We start from the raw sequence: 16,652 nt of genomic DNA, 5'->3' as shown, positions 1-16,652 counted from the left end.
CCCAAGCTCGCGACCTTCTTACAGTTCAGAGGGGAGCATCTCACGTCTGCCGTGCAATCCCGTCGCGTGCCGGGGGCCTGGGCGGGGCGCACCTCTGAAGTCGGCCGGGACCCCCCCACCAACCCGTGGTAGGTGCATGTCACGCGCAGCATTTTGTCTCACGGCGCCAGAACTGTCACCACCCCCTGTTCAGGGGAAACTGGGGCTTGTCCCGGTCACGCAGGGCAGGTAGCCGTGCTCATCGGGCCCAGACGTGGAAGCGAGATGGGCTGGTGGCCACCAGGACGGCTCTGGTGTCCCACTTCTGTCACACCTGCGTGTGCACAGCCCTGCCCTTGGTCGGGAGCCGGGAGGCCCGCCTGGAAACGTCCAAGGCCGCGGCAGCCTTGGTGCTCTGGTTCACCCTGGAGGCCTGAGGCCCACGTGGGTGACAGCTGAGCCGCCAGCGCCTTTTGCCGAGTGGCAGGGAGATGCCGCTGGGGACACGGATGAGGTGGGAGGGAAGGTGGGGGGACCGCACGCCGTCTCGGGGAGAGGGTGCCTGAAGTGGGAGGGGCTGGCGGCTGGAGGGAAGGTGGGGGCGGCTGGGAGGAAACACCTTCCAAGCAGGTGCTGTGCTCGCATCAGGGAAGCTGCCACGAGTACTGGGAATCCGGCAGTAAGCCGCTGAGACTGGGGGGCCAGGATCCGGGCTGGCCGCCCCCCGGCCAGCACGGTGGCCAGTCCGAGTGCCTCGAGGTGGGGGGACAGTGTGGCACGAGCTCACCCCATCTAAGCTGGCCGTCCTTCCAGACAATGAACGCCCTCCGTCGGGTATGGGAGGGCCCCAAGCCCCCCCAACCCTTCAATCAAAGTCTTTCTAAGAAGTCTTTCTTTCTGGGGGGATCCGCCGAGGAACTCGTCCAGGCGGAAGACAGGGTCTCCTTCCGTTTGCCTGAAGGCTCCTCTGAAGGTATCAGAAGTTTTCAAAAGCTGACAAGGTCACAAGATGTACAGTCTTGTTTTGGGGGGAAGCTGTGAGTCCAGAACAGCCTGAAACAGTGGGTGAAAGAGGAGCTATGAGGGGGGCCCCCCGAGTGGCCCAGGAACCTGCTTCCTCATCTCCCCAAAGGAACACAGAAATGGGCTTCTCCAAACCACAGGTTTGCCTTAAGAGAGTGAAGTCCTACGCAAGGGAGGGGGGAGCCCCACCCCTGAGACCCGAGTTCTCGTCCCCCCAGAAACACCCAGCTGCCTGGCCAGGGTGGCCCCTGTGGACGCAGCACGGGGCCGTTGCTGCAGTTTAATTCCAGGCGTGAAGGGGCCCGACTGTGGGCTGGACACCGAAGACTCCAGCTGGGAGCGTCCGGGGCGGGCGCGAAGCTCCAGCGGGAGCAGAGCGCCGGGGGGGCCTCGTGGGGAGCCGCGAGTGAGTGCGTGGGGAGCGCGCGACGCACAGAACGGGTTAGATGCTCGGTGCGTGGGACCCCGCAGGTTCTGTGAACGGAGCCTTCTGGGAGAAGTGCCATCTCTGGGCAGCTCTGTCCCCCCGCTCCGTGGACGCCGGGAGAACGAGGTGTGGAGTAGAGTCTGATTCATCGGCTCAGACGCGATCCCGGTCCTTTAAAAACACAATCCTGAGGGGTCCAGACTTCATCCCCCACTTTTTAAGGTTGCTCGGGGCAGCGTCTTTAGTCCTGGAAACCGGTTTGAGAGGCTCTTTCAACAGCCCTTTTCTTCCGAACGGCTAGTCTGAGCAAGAGAGGCGGCATGAAGGCCCGAACCCCCCGTCCCTCCCCCGTCACCCTGGAGCGACTGCAGGGCTCCGCCTGGGGCCCCGCGCAGGTCCCCTCCGAAGGCAGCTCCGTGGGTGACGCTCCCATCAGGTGCTACGGACGAAACCTCTCTCTTCACTGCACGCTGCTTCGGACGACTTGCTGACAGAGGACGTGAGAAAGAGGAAGGAGAAAGCCTACTGAGGTTTTCCCTAGACGGGGTCTGGAGAACGCCAAGCGCCCGGGGACCACGTCTCAGATCGCGCTTAGCCTGAAGCCAAGACTCAACAGCGGAGGCAGTCAAGGTAAAGCTTACAGAACGTACAGCGCTGAAAATAGAGAAGTAACGGATTTATCCGGTAGAATCAGTGGTCCCGTGTGGATGGCCGCTGTCTCCCTGCGCGTCAGGGCCGAGGAGAGTTGGCTATCTGAAGCGCGTGTAGAGAGAGAAGTTTTCATAGAACGCATGCGCGGGATCTTTTACGAGGGGCGGGGAGGCTCGGCCCTGCATCCTGTTGTGACCCCAAGCACCCTGGTGACCCTGAGGTGCATGAGACCCACAGTCTGCGTTTATAAACCAGAGCCTCGGGGCTGGAGGGAGAGGTGTGTGTCCTTCCTCACCTTATACCTTTACTGAAGGTAAAAGGATTTATTTAAATCCCCCAAAAAGCTAGGAAGCTCCCTCTAGTGCTTTTAAAATGGAGAATGCTCTCTACAAATCCCATTTTGCTGATCACGTCGAGGTCCAGGCGAACAGACACATGAGGTGCGGTGCTCAGGTCGAAAAGCATGTGAATAGTTGAGGAATTCATTACAACAGATGCAGATAAAACCCATTCAGAAGACGGGGTGTGATTTCAGGGAGAGGTTTCTGGCATTTTCTGTTTGAGAAGCATCACCGCTATTCGGATACGAGAGGAACGTATGTGCTTATTTAAGTCATCCTGCGGTCGCTTTAAGCTGGTGATTCCGTGAACTTACAACGTAGGCAGAGGCAGCCTGTGCATTTGGGCCCAGCACCGCACAGGGCGATCGTGAGTCAGTCTGACCCGTCTTTCCTGGCACCGGTGACCCAGCAGGCGTGCTGCAGACTCGAGGCTGGAGTGGCTGGCGGGCTCCTGAGAGGCGCTGGCCCGGCGCCACCCCAAGCACCGACCAGCACGCACGAAGGGCCGCCGCTGCGGCTTCCCAGCGTGCTTGGGGGGCCGTTGGCTCCGAAGTTCACATTATTGGTTAAATACATTTTTAAGACAACAGAGGCTTTTAAGCTTCAGATTTAAAGGCATTCGCCATCAAACAAGAAACATTAAAAGAACATTAGTATTAGCAATATTAAAACGGTTTTTTAGGATGCGAGAATCAATTCAACGTGAAAGAAAGCCAAGCAAACGGGCCACTGGTGCCTCCTACAAGGCTTGCTCTGACTTCTCCTGGTGACTGCTGGCTAGTGGATGGGGCGCGGGCCTCTCGGGTTTGGGCGGTGTGGCCGCGGCTCACGGTCGAGAAGCGCCCTTGTCTCTCCCCGTCCTTCTGCGTCCACAGCGTCCTCAGCAACATCACGTAATAAACAAATACATTTTGTTACAGAGCTTTTTACCCAGAAGGTTTTGCAAACTGCAGGGAAGCAATGTACCCTTTTTTCTTGTAAAAAAAAAAAAAAAAGCCATCATGCATCAAGTGCACAAGAGAGAAAGGCCTTTATTTTGCCGGAAGAAATTGTCTCAATTCCACCCTCTGGGAGAACTGAGGAAAGCTCTGCTAAACACTTAGAGGGACGAAGGAAGAGCGGTGGCGGTCATGAGCCCGCAAGGAGCAGTGGGGGGGCAGTGCCTATGCTCCAGGACGAAGGCAGAGCTGTCTGAGCGCCGAGCTGGGTCCCGAGAGCCTGTGGTCTTCGGCTGAGCTCCCTTTGGGAAGGAAGGGCTGAGCAGGGACGGGCAGGGACAGCGCGAGCCTCACCCCTGTCATCGGCCGCGCTGGATGTCACCGCTGGGGCTCCCTCTGGGCCAACAGGATGACCGAGCCTTGACCCCAGACGCCGCGAGTCAGGGGGCACCACAGCCGGAAGGCAGCCCTCCCCCCACCTCTGGGTGTCTCTGGGTGCAGGTGCCACCTCCAGACCCTGGCCTCCCCCTGTGCACACACGTGGGCACGTTCCCACACACTCGCCCATGGTGCCCACGCACACTCTGTCCTGGGTCTTCCGTGCCGAGCAGTTTCTAGTTCATGTTTCTGGATGCTCTGAATCGACTGAAGATTTATCAGAATTAAAAAGGAAGACTTTTTTGCTGGCTTTCTAGATTAAGGATCATCTCCCTTTCACAAGGTTTCACTGGGATCAAAGGAGACCAATTAGCATCACATTCACTTGAAAATCAAGTATCTCAGAACCCAAACAAACTAGGTATTTTTCATGTTTTTAAAAACAAATTCGAAATCATTTTTCAGGAGAAGCTGGGATGCCTGCAAATCTTTATAAAAAAATACAAGTAAACAAAAGCAGGACTGGGTGTATCGCCTGTGAAGCTGCCATCACTTCCGTTCCAGGAGGTGACGGGATTGTGTGACGCGTCCTGCGATGTTCATTCAGCGAGGCGCCAGAGTGTGTGTGACGCCGCGCGGGTACCGGCAGCATCAGCGCCGGGAACAACCCCGCACCCAGGTGCATGCGAGCGCGCAGTGGTTAAAGGAGAGCGCGTCGGGAAGGGGCGGCCGTTAAACTTGTGAAGAAGAGGTGGACGCGACGGCCACGAGCAGCCCGAGAGGCCTCCACGAGCACGCCGTTCAGATCACCACCCGCCCCGGGGAGGCGGGCGCCGCGGCACAGCGCGTGCGTCGCGGCACAGCGCGTGCGTCACGGCACAGCGCTTGCGTCGTAGAAGAGCGCTTGCGTCGCGGCACAGCGCGTGCGTGGGAAGCTGCTGGCCGGCACCTCACTACCTCCCGGTCCCACCCACGTGACGAGGAGCCATGCAGGACGCGCAAGCCCCAGGACCCGCTCGGGTCCTCAGCGGACAGGTCAGAGTTACGAGGCGGACGAGGGGTGGGCCGTCGGGTGATGTGTCTGCGGCTGCAGGGCAGAGGCTGGGGAGCCCACCAAGCCCTTAATGACGCGGGAGGCTCAGGGGAGGAGGGGGGCTCTGAGGCGGCCCTCCCGTGTCACCCAGGATCTTGCACTTGGGGCCACGGACACACTCCTGAGTCCCCACATGATCAGAGCACAGGGGGCAGGAGGGCGGGCGGCCGGGCCTCGTGGGACCGATGGCCGCCCCGAGGGGCTGGGCCCTTGTTACCCTTGAACCGAGGGGCACGTGCTCCAGGGGAGCTGGACCCTCAGCCACTCACAAAACCCCCATCGAGGGCTCTCCGTGCCCCTCCGCCCAGCTCGGCCCCCGAGTCTATGTCTGGTTCAGAAACTGAGGGTGCGGCCGGCCCCATGGCCTGGCCGGGAACGGCGCTACTTAGTCACTCAGCTGACGGCAGCACAGGGGCCACGTTCCTTGGATTCCTCGCACCGTCTCCGCCCATGAAAGGAGAGGCAGGGTCCGGGGGCCTCATCGGGCACCGCGAGGTCGTAAGGACAGCACAGACGCCAGCGCTTGTCACAGAACGTCCTGACACAAGCTCACGCAACCGTGGCCGGGTTCTCCGGGAGGGTCAGTAATGCCAAGTGACAGAGGCGCGGTCCTCAGCGCCGCGTGCACCCGGCCAGGGCACAGGCCTCGGGGTCCTACTTAACAGGGTTTGAGCCGTCACTGCCCCGCGACCAGGGTTGCTGTGCTTGGGGACCTCCTGCCACCAGGGAGGCACGAGGGGTCTTTGGCAGGAGAGGGGACGGACCCTCACCGTCTGGGGAGGAGCCGTGAGCTGCTGCTGAGAGGGGCCACGGCAGCTTTGCTGGGCCTCCGGGGTCTCCGGGGTTGGGAGACTCTGGGGCAGCGGGCAGCCAGTGATGCTGAAGGAGTCTTGTGGCCTCCAAGCTGTGGCGATACTGCCCGACGTGGCCAGCCAGGCCTGCCAGGGGCCAGCAGGACAGACGGTGGCGACGCTCACGGGGACAGGGTCGGGGGCCAGTCTGCGTTTGGGGACAAGAGAGAGGAAAACCTGGGTGAGGAGCTGGCTGTCGCCCATCCGGGCAAAGGGAAGTGCGCATGGGAGGGACGGCCCCGGACCGGCGTCGCGTGGGGTCCAGCCAGGTCTCCCGGCTTCTCATCGGCCACGTGAGGCCGTGTCCACGGGTGAGTCAGGAGGGAGGAGGAGCCACGTGAGCAGATCTGACCCACGGGATGCATGGGGGTTCCACACCGGCCAGGAGGGCCCCCTGTGGCTCCGAAGTGCACGGGGCCCCCGTCCGCCCATCGGCAGGTCAGAGAGAGCACAGAACTGTCAGCTTTACCTGCCCAGGGGTGATCCACAGGACAGAGACCATTTAGGAAGCAAAGTGTGGGATTACGGGCTGCAATGTGGTTCACAAGAGGACCCGGATAAGATGGGCTTCGGATGTTTTCCAGGAACAACTGGTCCCATTTTGTCTCGCTTCTCTCCTATTAGTCCCTTGTCTATTGTGCCACCTGGGCCTGGGTCACACCCCCTGTGATACTGCTCCCGGGACCCCTGTCCCCACCCCACGAGTCTCAGCTCCAACTGGCCAGATGAACAGACAAGGGAAGAAATATCCACCTGTCATCTCATGGGACACAATTTCTCCAACTAAAGGAAAGGCCTCCCCACCCCACCCTGTTCTGGACACTTTTTTCAGCCTGAAACCCGCATGAGCTGAAGACAAGTCGTCACCACCTGGAAGTGACGCTGAAGGCAGACTGGCCCATAGAATTCATTTTCTGCTGGGTCTTCAGGTTTTCATGCTTCAGCCAGACATGAAACCAAGACGTTTCCCCCTCAACGTGCCCTGTTCTTCGCAGCCTGCTTCTTCCCAGTCAGTCTTGTCTGTAGAAGCGCCGTCCACATGCACGGCCATGGCCAGGAGCGGGCTCGGCCCTCTGTGCAGACCCCTGTGCACATAGACCCCTGGGGTCCTGCCCGCTCCAGCCCTCGAATCCAGCGGCACCAAGTCGATCCTGCCGGGACCCGCTGTACCTTCTCCTTCCCCTGCGGCTCCAGATGGATCCGAGTCAGCGAGCCTGCGGTTCCAGGTCCCCGTGGTCTGACCTCTGTCTCCCCTCCCTCCCTGGGGGAGTTTCTGCTGCGGCCCTAACAGACCCAGCTACCTGCTCCGCCCCTGTCCCTGGACCGCGCAGCCTGGCCGTGCCTCTGCAGTGCTGCCCCCTAACCTCTTGGGCTCTGCCATTTGCAGAAAGACCAGGGCTCCGCATCAGCCTGGCCAGCTGGATGCCTTCCGGCAGGTCACCAAACCTCCGGGGATCTGCCTCCTCAGTTTGCAGCCAAGTGTCGGAGTAAGTGAGCCCTCAGGGCCCCTTGGGGCTGTGAGGACTGGGCTACAGACGCGTACGGGGCTCTGTGACAGGCGTGGGGCGAAGCGCCCCCCCGCTGCCGCCCCTGCGTCCCGGGGCCTCACCGGTGCTCGCCGCCCCGAGTCACAAGCTGCAGCCACCGCCGGCTTCTCTCCATGGCGTGTAAAGCCCAGGAGGCCAGGCCGTTTCCCTTGTTCACCACGCACTCTGGGTCCTCAGTAAGTGCTAGGCTGGAAGGGCACTTCTGTGGCTCTGCCCGTATTTGCCAAAAGGAGGAACGATACCGCGATGGTGGCCGAGGGGGACAGCAGGGCCCACGAGTGGGGAAAGGGACCGGGGGGCACGTCCCCCGCAGACCAGGGCCGGGTTCTGTAGGAAGGAGCCGGCGCGGCCCAGAGGGAGGGGCTGCGAGCACGCGGGGCCTCCCGAGATCTGTCTGTGACACCCCGCCGACCGCTGTGTGCAGGAGAGGCGGGCACAGGAGCCAGCGGGGAGCCCAGCCCAAGGCCACAGAGGGAGGGACGGCGGGAGCGGGGCCGAGAGACACAAGCGACGGAGGACCGGACACACGTGGACCACCTGCGGCCCTGCTCCCGGGAGCACAGCCGGCCAACGGGACTTGCCGCGAGGGCGGGCCTGCCGTCCGCACCGCCCGTGGGGCAGCCACCGGCACCTGTGTTATCGGGGCGCCCGGCACGTGGTCAGCGTTTCAGCCTTACCATGTAAGTTGCCACACGCGGCTAGTGGCTAATGCCCTGAGCAGCGCAGCGCTGGGGGAGTGCTGGGTTTTAAAAGTTCGAGGAGCCACGAAGTGTTACTCCACCCAGAATGGGAGAAAATATTTGCACATCACACATCTGATAAGGGTCTAATATTCACAATATATAAAGAACTCCTACACCTCAACAACAACAAAAAAACCAAAAAGCCCAATTAGAAAATGGGCCAAGAACTTGAATAGACACTTCTCCAAAGAAAATATCCAAATGGTCGACACACACACGAAAAGATGCTCAACATCTCTAGTCCTTAGGAAAATGCAAAGCAAAACCACAGCAAGATGCTTCTTCACAGCCATGAGGATGGCTACTACCCAAACCGCAGAAAGTGACACGCGTGTTGAAGCGGGTGTGGCGAACTGGAGCCCTTCCTTATGCACCATTGGTGGGAATGGAAAATAACGGTACAGAGGGTCCTCAAGAAATCAGAAATAAAACTACCACACGATCCAGCAATTCCACACTGGGTGTATACGCCAAAAGAATTGAAGGCAGAAGCTCAAAGAGATGTTTGCACACCCATGATCAAAGTAGCGTTAATTCAACAGCTGAAAGGTGGAAGCAACCCGAGTTGTCTGCAGATGGATGACGGGTAAGCTACCTGTGGCCCCGCCCCTGCGATGGACGCCATTCAGCCTCAACCAGGAAGGAAATCCTGCCACTGGCTTCAACACGGTGAACCTTGAGGACACGATGCTCAGTGACATACGCCAGGCACAGAAGGACACAGACTGTCTGATTCTACTCATATGAGGTCCCAAGAGCTGTCAATTTCACGGAGACAGGAGGTGCGACGGCGATTATACGTCCCCTTGTACGAGGAGATGTGACAGGGAAATAGTAAAGATGATGAGCCTCCTGAGGGTGGAGACCAGGAGCTGGACAGATGGCCACGCGGGCACTGGACGTCCCTTCACGCTCCGTGCCGAGACCACTCAGGACGAGCTCGCGGCCGACGCGAGCTTAAAAGGCGTCTCCGGGCGCGCCTGCTGACTCGGGCTGGCACTCCACGTCACACAATGAAATCCCAGTCCTGCAGCTCCTGCCAAACCAAAGGAACTGGCCTCCCAGGACAGTCTGGGCCTGCGGACACCCCAGGAGCCAGGAGGCTCAGGGTGGCACGGCCAGCTTCCCAGAGGTGGGGCTTCCTCCGCGGCCCCCAGTGAGGGACAGCCGGTGAGGCCACCTCCGGGTGACCCGGCACATGTGATCCTTGGGAAGCCCCACCATCCGCCTGGCGCTCTCCATTTGTTTGAAAAATGGTGGTGAAATATGAAAAACCCTGGGCAAAGAGAGGTCACGGACAAAAATGTAAAAGGCGCAAGCTCGGAAAATATCTCGGCTGCAAAACCAACATTGCTACGTTTGAGCTGAGTCCCCAGGTGAGAGAGGAACGCTACCAAACCCGGATTCTGACCCCAAATATTAACCCTGGGTTAGACACGTGTTCGCAGCCACAGGAAGAACGCGTGGAAGAATTTTACAGGTTGACCCCTGACTTTCCCGCCACAGACGCGGGCAGAGAACCAGCCCCCCAACTCAGACTTCAAAGCGCATCCTGTCTGCTTGCTGACAGACCAGACAGTGCCGAAAGCCCCGTAGGATTCCTGCCGTACCAAAGGCTTGACTCCCCGAAGCCCGTGTGCTCCAGGCTGTGGCAGGCTGGGCTGCCCGAGTGTCCCCGGCCAGCCTCAGAGCCCAGGGCCGACGCAGGCGCCGGGCTGCAGGAGAGCTTGGGAGAAGCATTCTTCGGTCCTCCTGCAATTCATTCCTCTAAGAAAAGGAAACGGGAAGAAAGCTTTCGTGTCCAGGCCCAGAGCCTTTGATCATTTGATGAACGCGGGCCGGGAGCACGGGCCTCCGGCTTCTCAGGCCAGACAAAGGTGGCCCTGGCTGCCCGGCCCCGCGAGCCTGGCCCCGAACAAAACCCCGGCGGCCGCTCGCCGGGGCGGCCTGGGAAAGGCCCACCTCGCAGGCCGAGGGGCCGCCCTGCCCTTTGATCTGTCCCGAGACTGCAGCCTGGGCCCCGGGTCAGGGGATTTCACAGCGCGGGCCCCTGGGCAGAGGCGAGCAGCTCAGGAGCAGGACGAGGGGTGACCAATCTCTGAAAGAGCCCGGAGACCGCCCTCCCGGGCCAGTTCCACATGGCTGGGCTCGCACCATTGCCACCGCCGAGCCTCAAGTGGGATTTGGCAGGCCGGGGGGGCAGGCACCTCGGGCCCAGCGGCCGGCGGGTGTGGGGGGCAGCCGGGATGGGAGTCGGCCCCGCCCCCGCGGCTGTGGCACTGTCCCGCTCCAGGTGCCCTCACACCTGTTGGGTGGACACCCGGGACCGGGACCGCTGGGGCCCCTGTCCTTGGGACGGGCCGGACGCCACGCCACACGGTGTATACCCAGTGGGTTCCTGTGGCACTTGCTTACACACAAAGGCGGCACCTCAGACACGCAAGGGGATCTGCATTCTCGGAAGGCATTTGGTTTGACAGACGGGGAAGCGCCACGCGTGACAGCAGACAGGGAAGCAGGAGGATGCGGAAGAAGCAGGAATTCCGCTGTGGGCCGCGCGCGCTAGTAGTGACTGTGCGTTTGCAAATGAAGAGACAGATACAGTCCAAGGGACACAGCGGCATTAGTGGACGGGGAACAAATGACCTTTCCAACAGAAAAGTTAGCTTTTAAGACAAGTCATTAAAAGCGCCATCAGGGCATTTGCATTTGCTTCGTTGTTTCTTTGTTTGCACATCACAGCTCGGAGCTACTTCAGGGCGTGAAATACGGTCTCTGGTGGTGCGCGCCCGGCCCACTGTCCCGCACCCCGGCCTCACCTCCCCCGCCCCCCGGAGCCGGCAGGGAGCCTGCGGCACCGAGGGGGGCCGGTCCTGGGCCCCGGCTAGTCATATGCTGACTAGCTGTAGGGCTCGTAACTTGCTCAAGCTCTCTAGTCCTTGTGTGTAACACAATGGCTATTACTTTATCCTCACACATCGATGTCCTTGGGCTAAAGATGTGTTCTGTTTTTCTTTTAACCAGGAGAAATGGAGTAAGAAAGATGCCTATTTCATAGCTGCTGACAGTTGTGTGACAATGTATAGAAGCGCATTTCTTTTTTTTTTTTTTTGCGGTACGCGGGCCTCTCACTGTTGTGGCCTCTCCCGTTGCTCCGGGACGCCCAGGCTCAGCGGCCATGGCTCACGGGCCCAGCCGCTCCGCGGCATGTGAGACCCTCCAGGACCGGGGCACGAACCCGCGTCCCCCGCATCGGCAGTCAGACTCTCAACCACCGCGCCACCAGGGAAGCCCTAGAAACCCATTTCTATAGTCAGCGCCTGCTCTTATTGCCAGGTAAAGGATGAAGGGGGGGTGTCCTGGCAGGTGGGCGCCCTAGCTAAGAACACACGTGTGCGTGTGTGTCAATGTAGAGAGGAAGACGTTTTCACAGGTGGGAAGGAGACCGTAAGATGTCGCTCATCCCAGTGTTTCCTTCCCAAGCTCCCTGGAGGCTGACAGGCATCTCAAGAACAAGGAAGTGCCTTTTCAGGTCAGGTTAGGGTCTCCCTGCTGACCTGTGCGTGGTTCTCCCAGAGGCGGGTCCGAGAGAATCTTCTCCCCCTTGACTATGGAGAGCGCTCTGGCCTCTAAGGGGACACCTCACGGGTTTGTTCTGTGGACCACACCTGCGGAGCTGCCAGCCCCGTTTGGTCCCTGCACTCTCATGGGTTAAACTCCACCCAAGCCGTGAACTCATCCCAGGTCTGTGCTCAGCTCACAGCACTCTAGGCCCAAGTCCCCGGACGCTGTCTTTAGCAGGGAAAGGCCCAGGACCACGGAGAGCGATTCATGGGCTGAAACGATGTTACAAAGGGCATCCAAAGGTGACCTATCGTAGAGACAATCACTACGGGAGATTTTAGGTGGCTCTGAATTTTGCAAATATAGCGTTAATCACAGGGAGGATTTGTCTAAGGCTATTCTGAGCTGCCGAAACACTGAAAGATCAGGGCTGCCTTCTCCTCACTCCTGATGTTAATTAACACAGGACATCCTCAGCGAGCACGCACCCATCACCTACCGTGCGCCGAGTCCAGTGTGCGACCCCGGGCGGAGGAGGTGACAAAGGAGGAACCTTAGAAATGAACGTGCTTGCTGCAAACAGCTTTCCTGCGACTCAGGGAAGGGACAACAGGCTAATTTTCCCCGAGGCTCTCTGCGACTGCCGCACCCCGGGGTTGCCATGGCAACCCCATCCGGCTCTGAGGCACAACAAAGCAGCCCCGCTCCGAGTCTTACCTTTGGCCATCTTATTGAGAACCATGTCGATCAGGATGTAGGTGCCGCTCCTGCCCGCGCCGTCACTGTCAACAGAAGGAGAGAGATGAGGACACAACGCACCGTGCTGTCCCCACTCCCCACACGCCAACGATGGCATCTTCCCTCTGTGCTCAAGGGGGGCCCGCGAGGGGAGAGGAGGGCAGGGTGGAGAACTGGATAGGAAGAGAAAGAAAGGGGGTGAGGGGGGTCAGGGTGGGAGAGGGGAGGAGGATGGGAATGGAGGGGGAGGAGGAGGAGGGGAGGGGATGGAGGAAGAGAGGGGGAGGGGGATGTGGAGGGGGAGGAGGAGGAAGAGGAGGGGAGGGGGAGGGGGAGGAGGAGGAAGAGGAGGGGAGGGGAGGGGAAGGGGAGGCGGAGAAGGAGGAAGAGAAGAGGGAGGGGGAAGAGGGGGGAGGAGGAGGAGACTGGAGAGCTTTCAGCCCTGAGCTAATAGCGGTGCGGATTAGCTATTGTGCCTGTGTTGATTTGTTCCTTTCTTCCTTTTTTCTCCCCTCTTTGGTCAAAGATGCAGCAAATTTTGTCAGAAATAAAATGAAATAAAGAAATGCCTGGCAGTGTCAGAGTTGATGGCATTTGTATTCAAAGTGTCTCCAAGAGGCCGGCTGTGAGCGGGGAAGAAGGGCAGGTGCAGGTCTCGTGTGTCCACACCCTCGGGGGGCCGTCTGTCCGTCCCTCTCAGGAGCGGGGTGCACATGTCCCCCGCCACTTCAACAGAGCCTCTCTTCATCCCCCCTCGTCCCCCAGCTGTAACGGGAATAAGCACCACCTGGACGAGAGCTGTAAACACGTTCTGAATTGTGGCTCGACGGTAGCCGGTGCGAGGAAAGGAAGGTGCCTCTTCCAGGAGGGAGCAGCCCTGCGCCCCTCCTCCCGCATCATGTGCCCCGAGATGGCCCTCAGGTCAGGCAGGCTGTGCTCACGCCCTCGGGCAGCCGGTGAGTCAGAGGATGCTGTTCACAAGTACACTCCTGGCAGGATCGGCCAACTTAAGGAGAAGAGCAGCGCCTCCATTCCAGGACTCGGGGAGCCGTGTGGCCGTGCTCTCAGTCTCGGACCCGTGGGCCGGCCGGCGGCCCGGAAGCCTGTCAGTTATCCTCTCACAGCCAAGAGTCACTGAGTTTGGCCGCAACGTGTTTCTCAGACAAACGGTGGGAAAAGCCTCGGTTGGAAAGAGAATGATTCCGCATCGCGCTGTGCGCGCCGCGCTCCAGAGGCGGGGATGCCGCCACGCCGGTGTGGCCGACGCCCGGGTGACCTGGTGTGGCCGAGGGTTTCCTCGGTTCCCTTCAGCTCACATCACACAGCTCCGCCCAGATCTGCCTCAGGACTGGAGAGGGCTGTGCTCCACGGGTGGGTCAGAGGTGTTCTGGGCCAGTTCTCGAGGATACAGACCATACTCTGTGCTCCTCCTCCTCTCTCGTGGACCGACACAGAAACACTCACACACTCACGTTCCACACCCCCCCCCACACACACACTCACGCAGGTGCACGCACACAGGCAGGCACACACGAATTCCACACCCACACACTCAGACACACACACTCACGCAGGTGCACACACAGGCACACACGAATTCCACACCCACACACTCAGACACACACGCACACACAGGCACACGAATTCCACACCCACACGCTCAGACACACTCATGCACGTGCACACACGAATTCCACACCCACAGAGACACACACACACGGAGGTGCGCACACACACAGGCACACACGAATTCCACACCCCACACACACACTCACGCAGGTGCACGCACAGACTTCTTGACTGAATGGACAGACTTGGTGTTTGAGCTTTGGAGGCCTGACTCCTTTTTACCCCAGGCAGAAAGGAGTCCTCTGCAAGACAGTTCTAGACAATGGAGCACACTTCTTCACCAAAATAGGTGGGTAGGGAGCTCGGGGGAGAGCTCACCCTCGGAGGGAGTTTTCTTCGAGTGGATCTTTCTTCTTGGTGGGGGGGAACCCACTCGAGGACACTTGAGCCACTGAGCTTTCACCCGAAGGCCGCTCGTTTGATTCCAGGTCTGTCCCGTTCATAACTGGCCCCAGCCTCTGCGACGGTTCCAAATGTCTGCAAGGTGTGCTGGGCCGAGACCCCTCCACGCACCACGCACACCGTCTCAGAGCATCTGTGCAGCAGTCCCAGGATGGTTTAAGACAAAACAAGTTTATATCCTCGGTTTCCTTTAGAAGTACCAGTTAGATATACTTATTAAGCAATCGGGAGGTTCAGTTCCTATATTTAATAGTGGTTACTTTTGAGGTAGTGAACACTTCTTAATCCAGGTTAAAAGTTGTACTTGCCTGCAGTGGACAATTATTGGACAAGAACGGCCCCTGTAGCACTTGTTTACTTTTCTGAAATAAAGAGAGACACAGAAGTTATGATTATGTACTAGACTCTGTAGCAGCCATCCAAACAACCCATACGCCAAAGCAAACAGACCGTCTCTTGGACATCATTTTGCAATAGCCTGTTTTGACAAAGAAGATCAAAATTATGCACACATTTTCAAAGGTTTATTTTTCTTTTCAATATTAAATTATTAAACAGAGCTTTGAAAACAATTCTTACATTTTCACAGTTTTCTTTATCCCTTCACAAGTATGAACTCTGGCCTGAGGTCAACGGATCCATCAGTTGGAGCCTTCCTCCCCCCTCCTCCCTCCTCTTGGTTGCTCTCGTTAATTTTACTTCCGTTGTTGTTGCGATATGTCTAGATTCTTCACTTAAATGTTTGAGTTTTGCAATTTACACTCCGAATTTCTTACAGTCTAGACATCACATTGGAATGAAACATTACCGTGATGTCTCAAAACAGCATCTTAAAGACACTTCTTGATCTGTCAGTTTTGTGAGGATATCTAAATTACAGAGAAGCCTCAATTATGTCCAAGACACATATTTCCATTTTTACAAATCTGATTATGTTTAAAACAACTTGTTTATGCAGATTTTAGGTTAGAATTTATGAAAATTAACAAGAAGCGTTGATTATGTTTAAAACAACTCGGTTGTGCAGATTTTAGGTCAGAATTCATGAAAATTAACAAGAAGAGTAGATTAAGATTTTGTAACCAAATCCTAAATCACTACAGAGCACTGCTAGGAAATTCACTGTATAAGCTTGATATTTTTTGTAATGCAGTGAAACAACTAATCATGTTTACAAATTATATCCAAATTCTCAGTAAAATCTTCTAAATAAAGAAAATTAAAGACAGAATTTTGGTTAATTGGAGGGAAAAAATGTGTGAGGGGGGGTGTGCTCTGAAATGTGCTGCGAATGTGAATTTCTGTGATGTAAGACGTGAAGTAAAATTTTAAAAAGAATGACAGTAGCGAAGAATCTTTTTCTTCGTGCCGGAAATGGGAAAATGTCACATTTCTCTGCAAAGGCTTGTCTGCTCGGCATGGAAATAGTTGGAAGTAGAAATGCAATCAGCGGGTTCTTTTGCTACAAACCCCTGAGACGGTGTGGGATTGGGAGGGAGTCGAGTGCAGTAGCTGATGGGTGAGCTGAGTGGGTATTTTAATGTCACATAAAATGACACCTATGGCCCAAATGTCAGAGCAGTGTTGCTTTCCTACTTCTGCTATGGAGTGAACAGAACAGGCGCTGCTGAAGGGAGACTCCACCCCCAGAACAGCACGAGGGAAGTAGCAGGAGGTGGCCGTGCCGTGCAGGTGAGACGTGCCTGGAGACGGCCACGCCCGGGGCCAGCGGGGCAGCGCGCGTGCCCCGTGGCTGCTCCCCGGCTGAAAGCCAGCCTTCAAGCCCGGGCCTCGGAGAGCCTGGGAGGTGAGGACCCAGAAACCCGGGTGCAACAGGCTGTCCTGCATCCTCGCGGCCACGGCACAGCTTCTGCTGGAGCCTATCCTTGCTTTTGACCTACACCCTGGTGTTAGGGTTTAGGGGAGAGGAAAGGGGAAGTGATTAAGTTGAGGGAACGTCTGTGCCAGGATCCCTGGAAAGTTCTTGGCCCTTTGAGAATAAGAGATTGGAAAAGAGATCTACCGGCTCCTCCTTCTAAAACCTCCCATTCTCGACTCAGGTTGTCAAGGCAACGGTGAGCCTTAGCTCCAACAAAATAGATGCCAGGCCCCAAGGACTTGTCTCCAGTGTGAGCGGTGCGGAGCCCGCCAGCCCAATAAAGGCCGTGTGTGTGTGTGTGTGCGTGTGCACGTGCATGTGTGTCCAGGCCTGATGCACGCGCTGTGTGTGCGTGCGTGCGTGCGTGTATGTGTGTGTGTGCGCAGAACGGAGCTTGCTTGTCCGTGAGACCAGAGCCGGGGTGGCTCTACTTTTACAGGCTTTTGCACCTTCAAACAGAACTTTCTCC

The 16,652-nt window shown here is 57.8% G+C and overlaps 1 protein-coding gene across 7 annotated transcripts in view; it reads right to left on the bottom strand.

Moving 5' to 3' along the window:
* The window catches only part of PTPRN2 (protein tyrosine phosphatase receptor type N2), a 697,234-nt gene that overhangs the window by 10,113 nt on the left and 670,469 nt on the right, over positions 1–16,652 (bottom strand). For 6 of the 7 annotated variants that reach the window (XM_067041729.1, XM_067041728.1, XM_067041727.1 and 3 more), the window contains 2 exons: positions 14,613–14,666; positions 12,253–12,317 (listed from right to left, as the gene is read on the bottom strand). In XM_067041729.1, the coding sequence (XP_066897830.1) occupies positions 12,253–12,317; positions 14,613–14,666 (119 nt within the window). Of the gene's footprint in view, positions 1–4,659; positions 5,830–12,252; positions 12,318–14,612; positions 14,667–16,652 lie in introns of those variants that run through there. The other variant, XM_067041731.1, reaches the window with a different exon arrangement.

Source organism: Kogia breviceps, chromosome 9 (assembly GCF_026419965.1).
Source record: "Kogia breviceps isolate mKogBre1 chromosome 9, mKogBre1 haplotype 1, whole genome shotgun sequence".
NCBI lineage: Eukaryota > Metazoa > Chordata > Mammalia > Artiodactyla > Physeteridae > Kogia > Kogia breviceps.
Note: the sequence above shows the minus strand (reverse complement) of the source record. Positions and strands in the feature narration are given on the sequence as shown.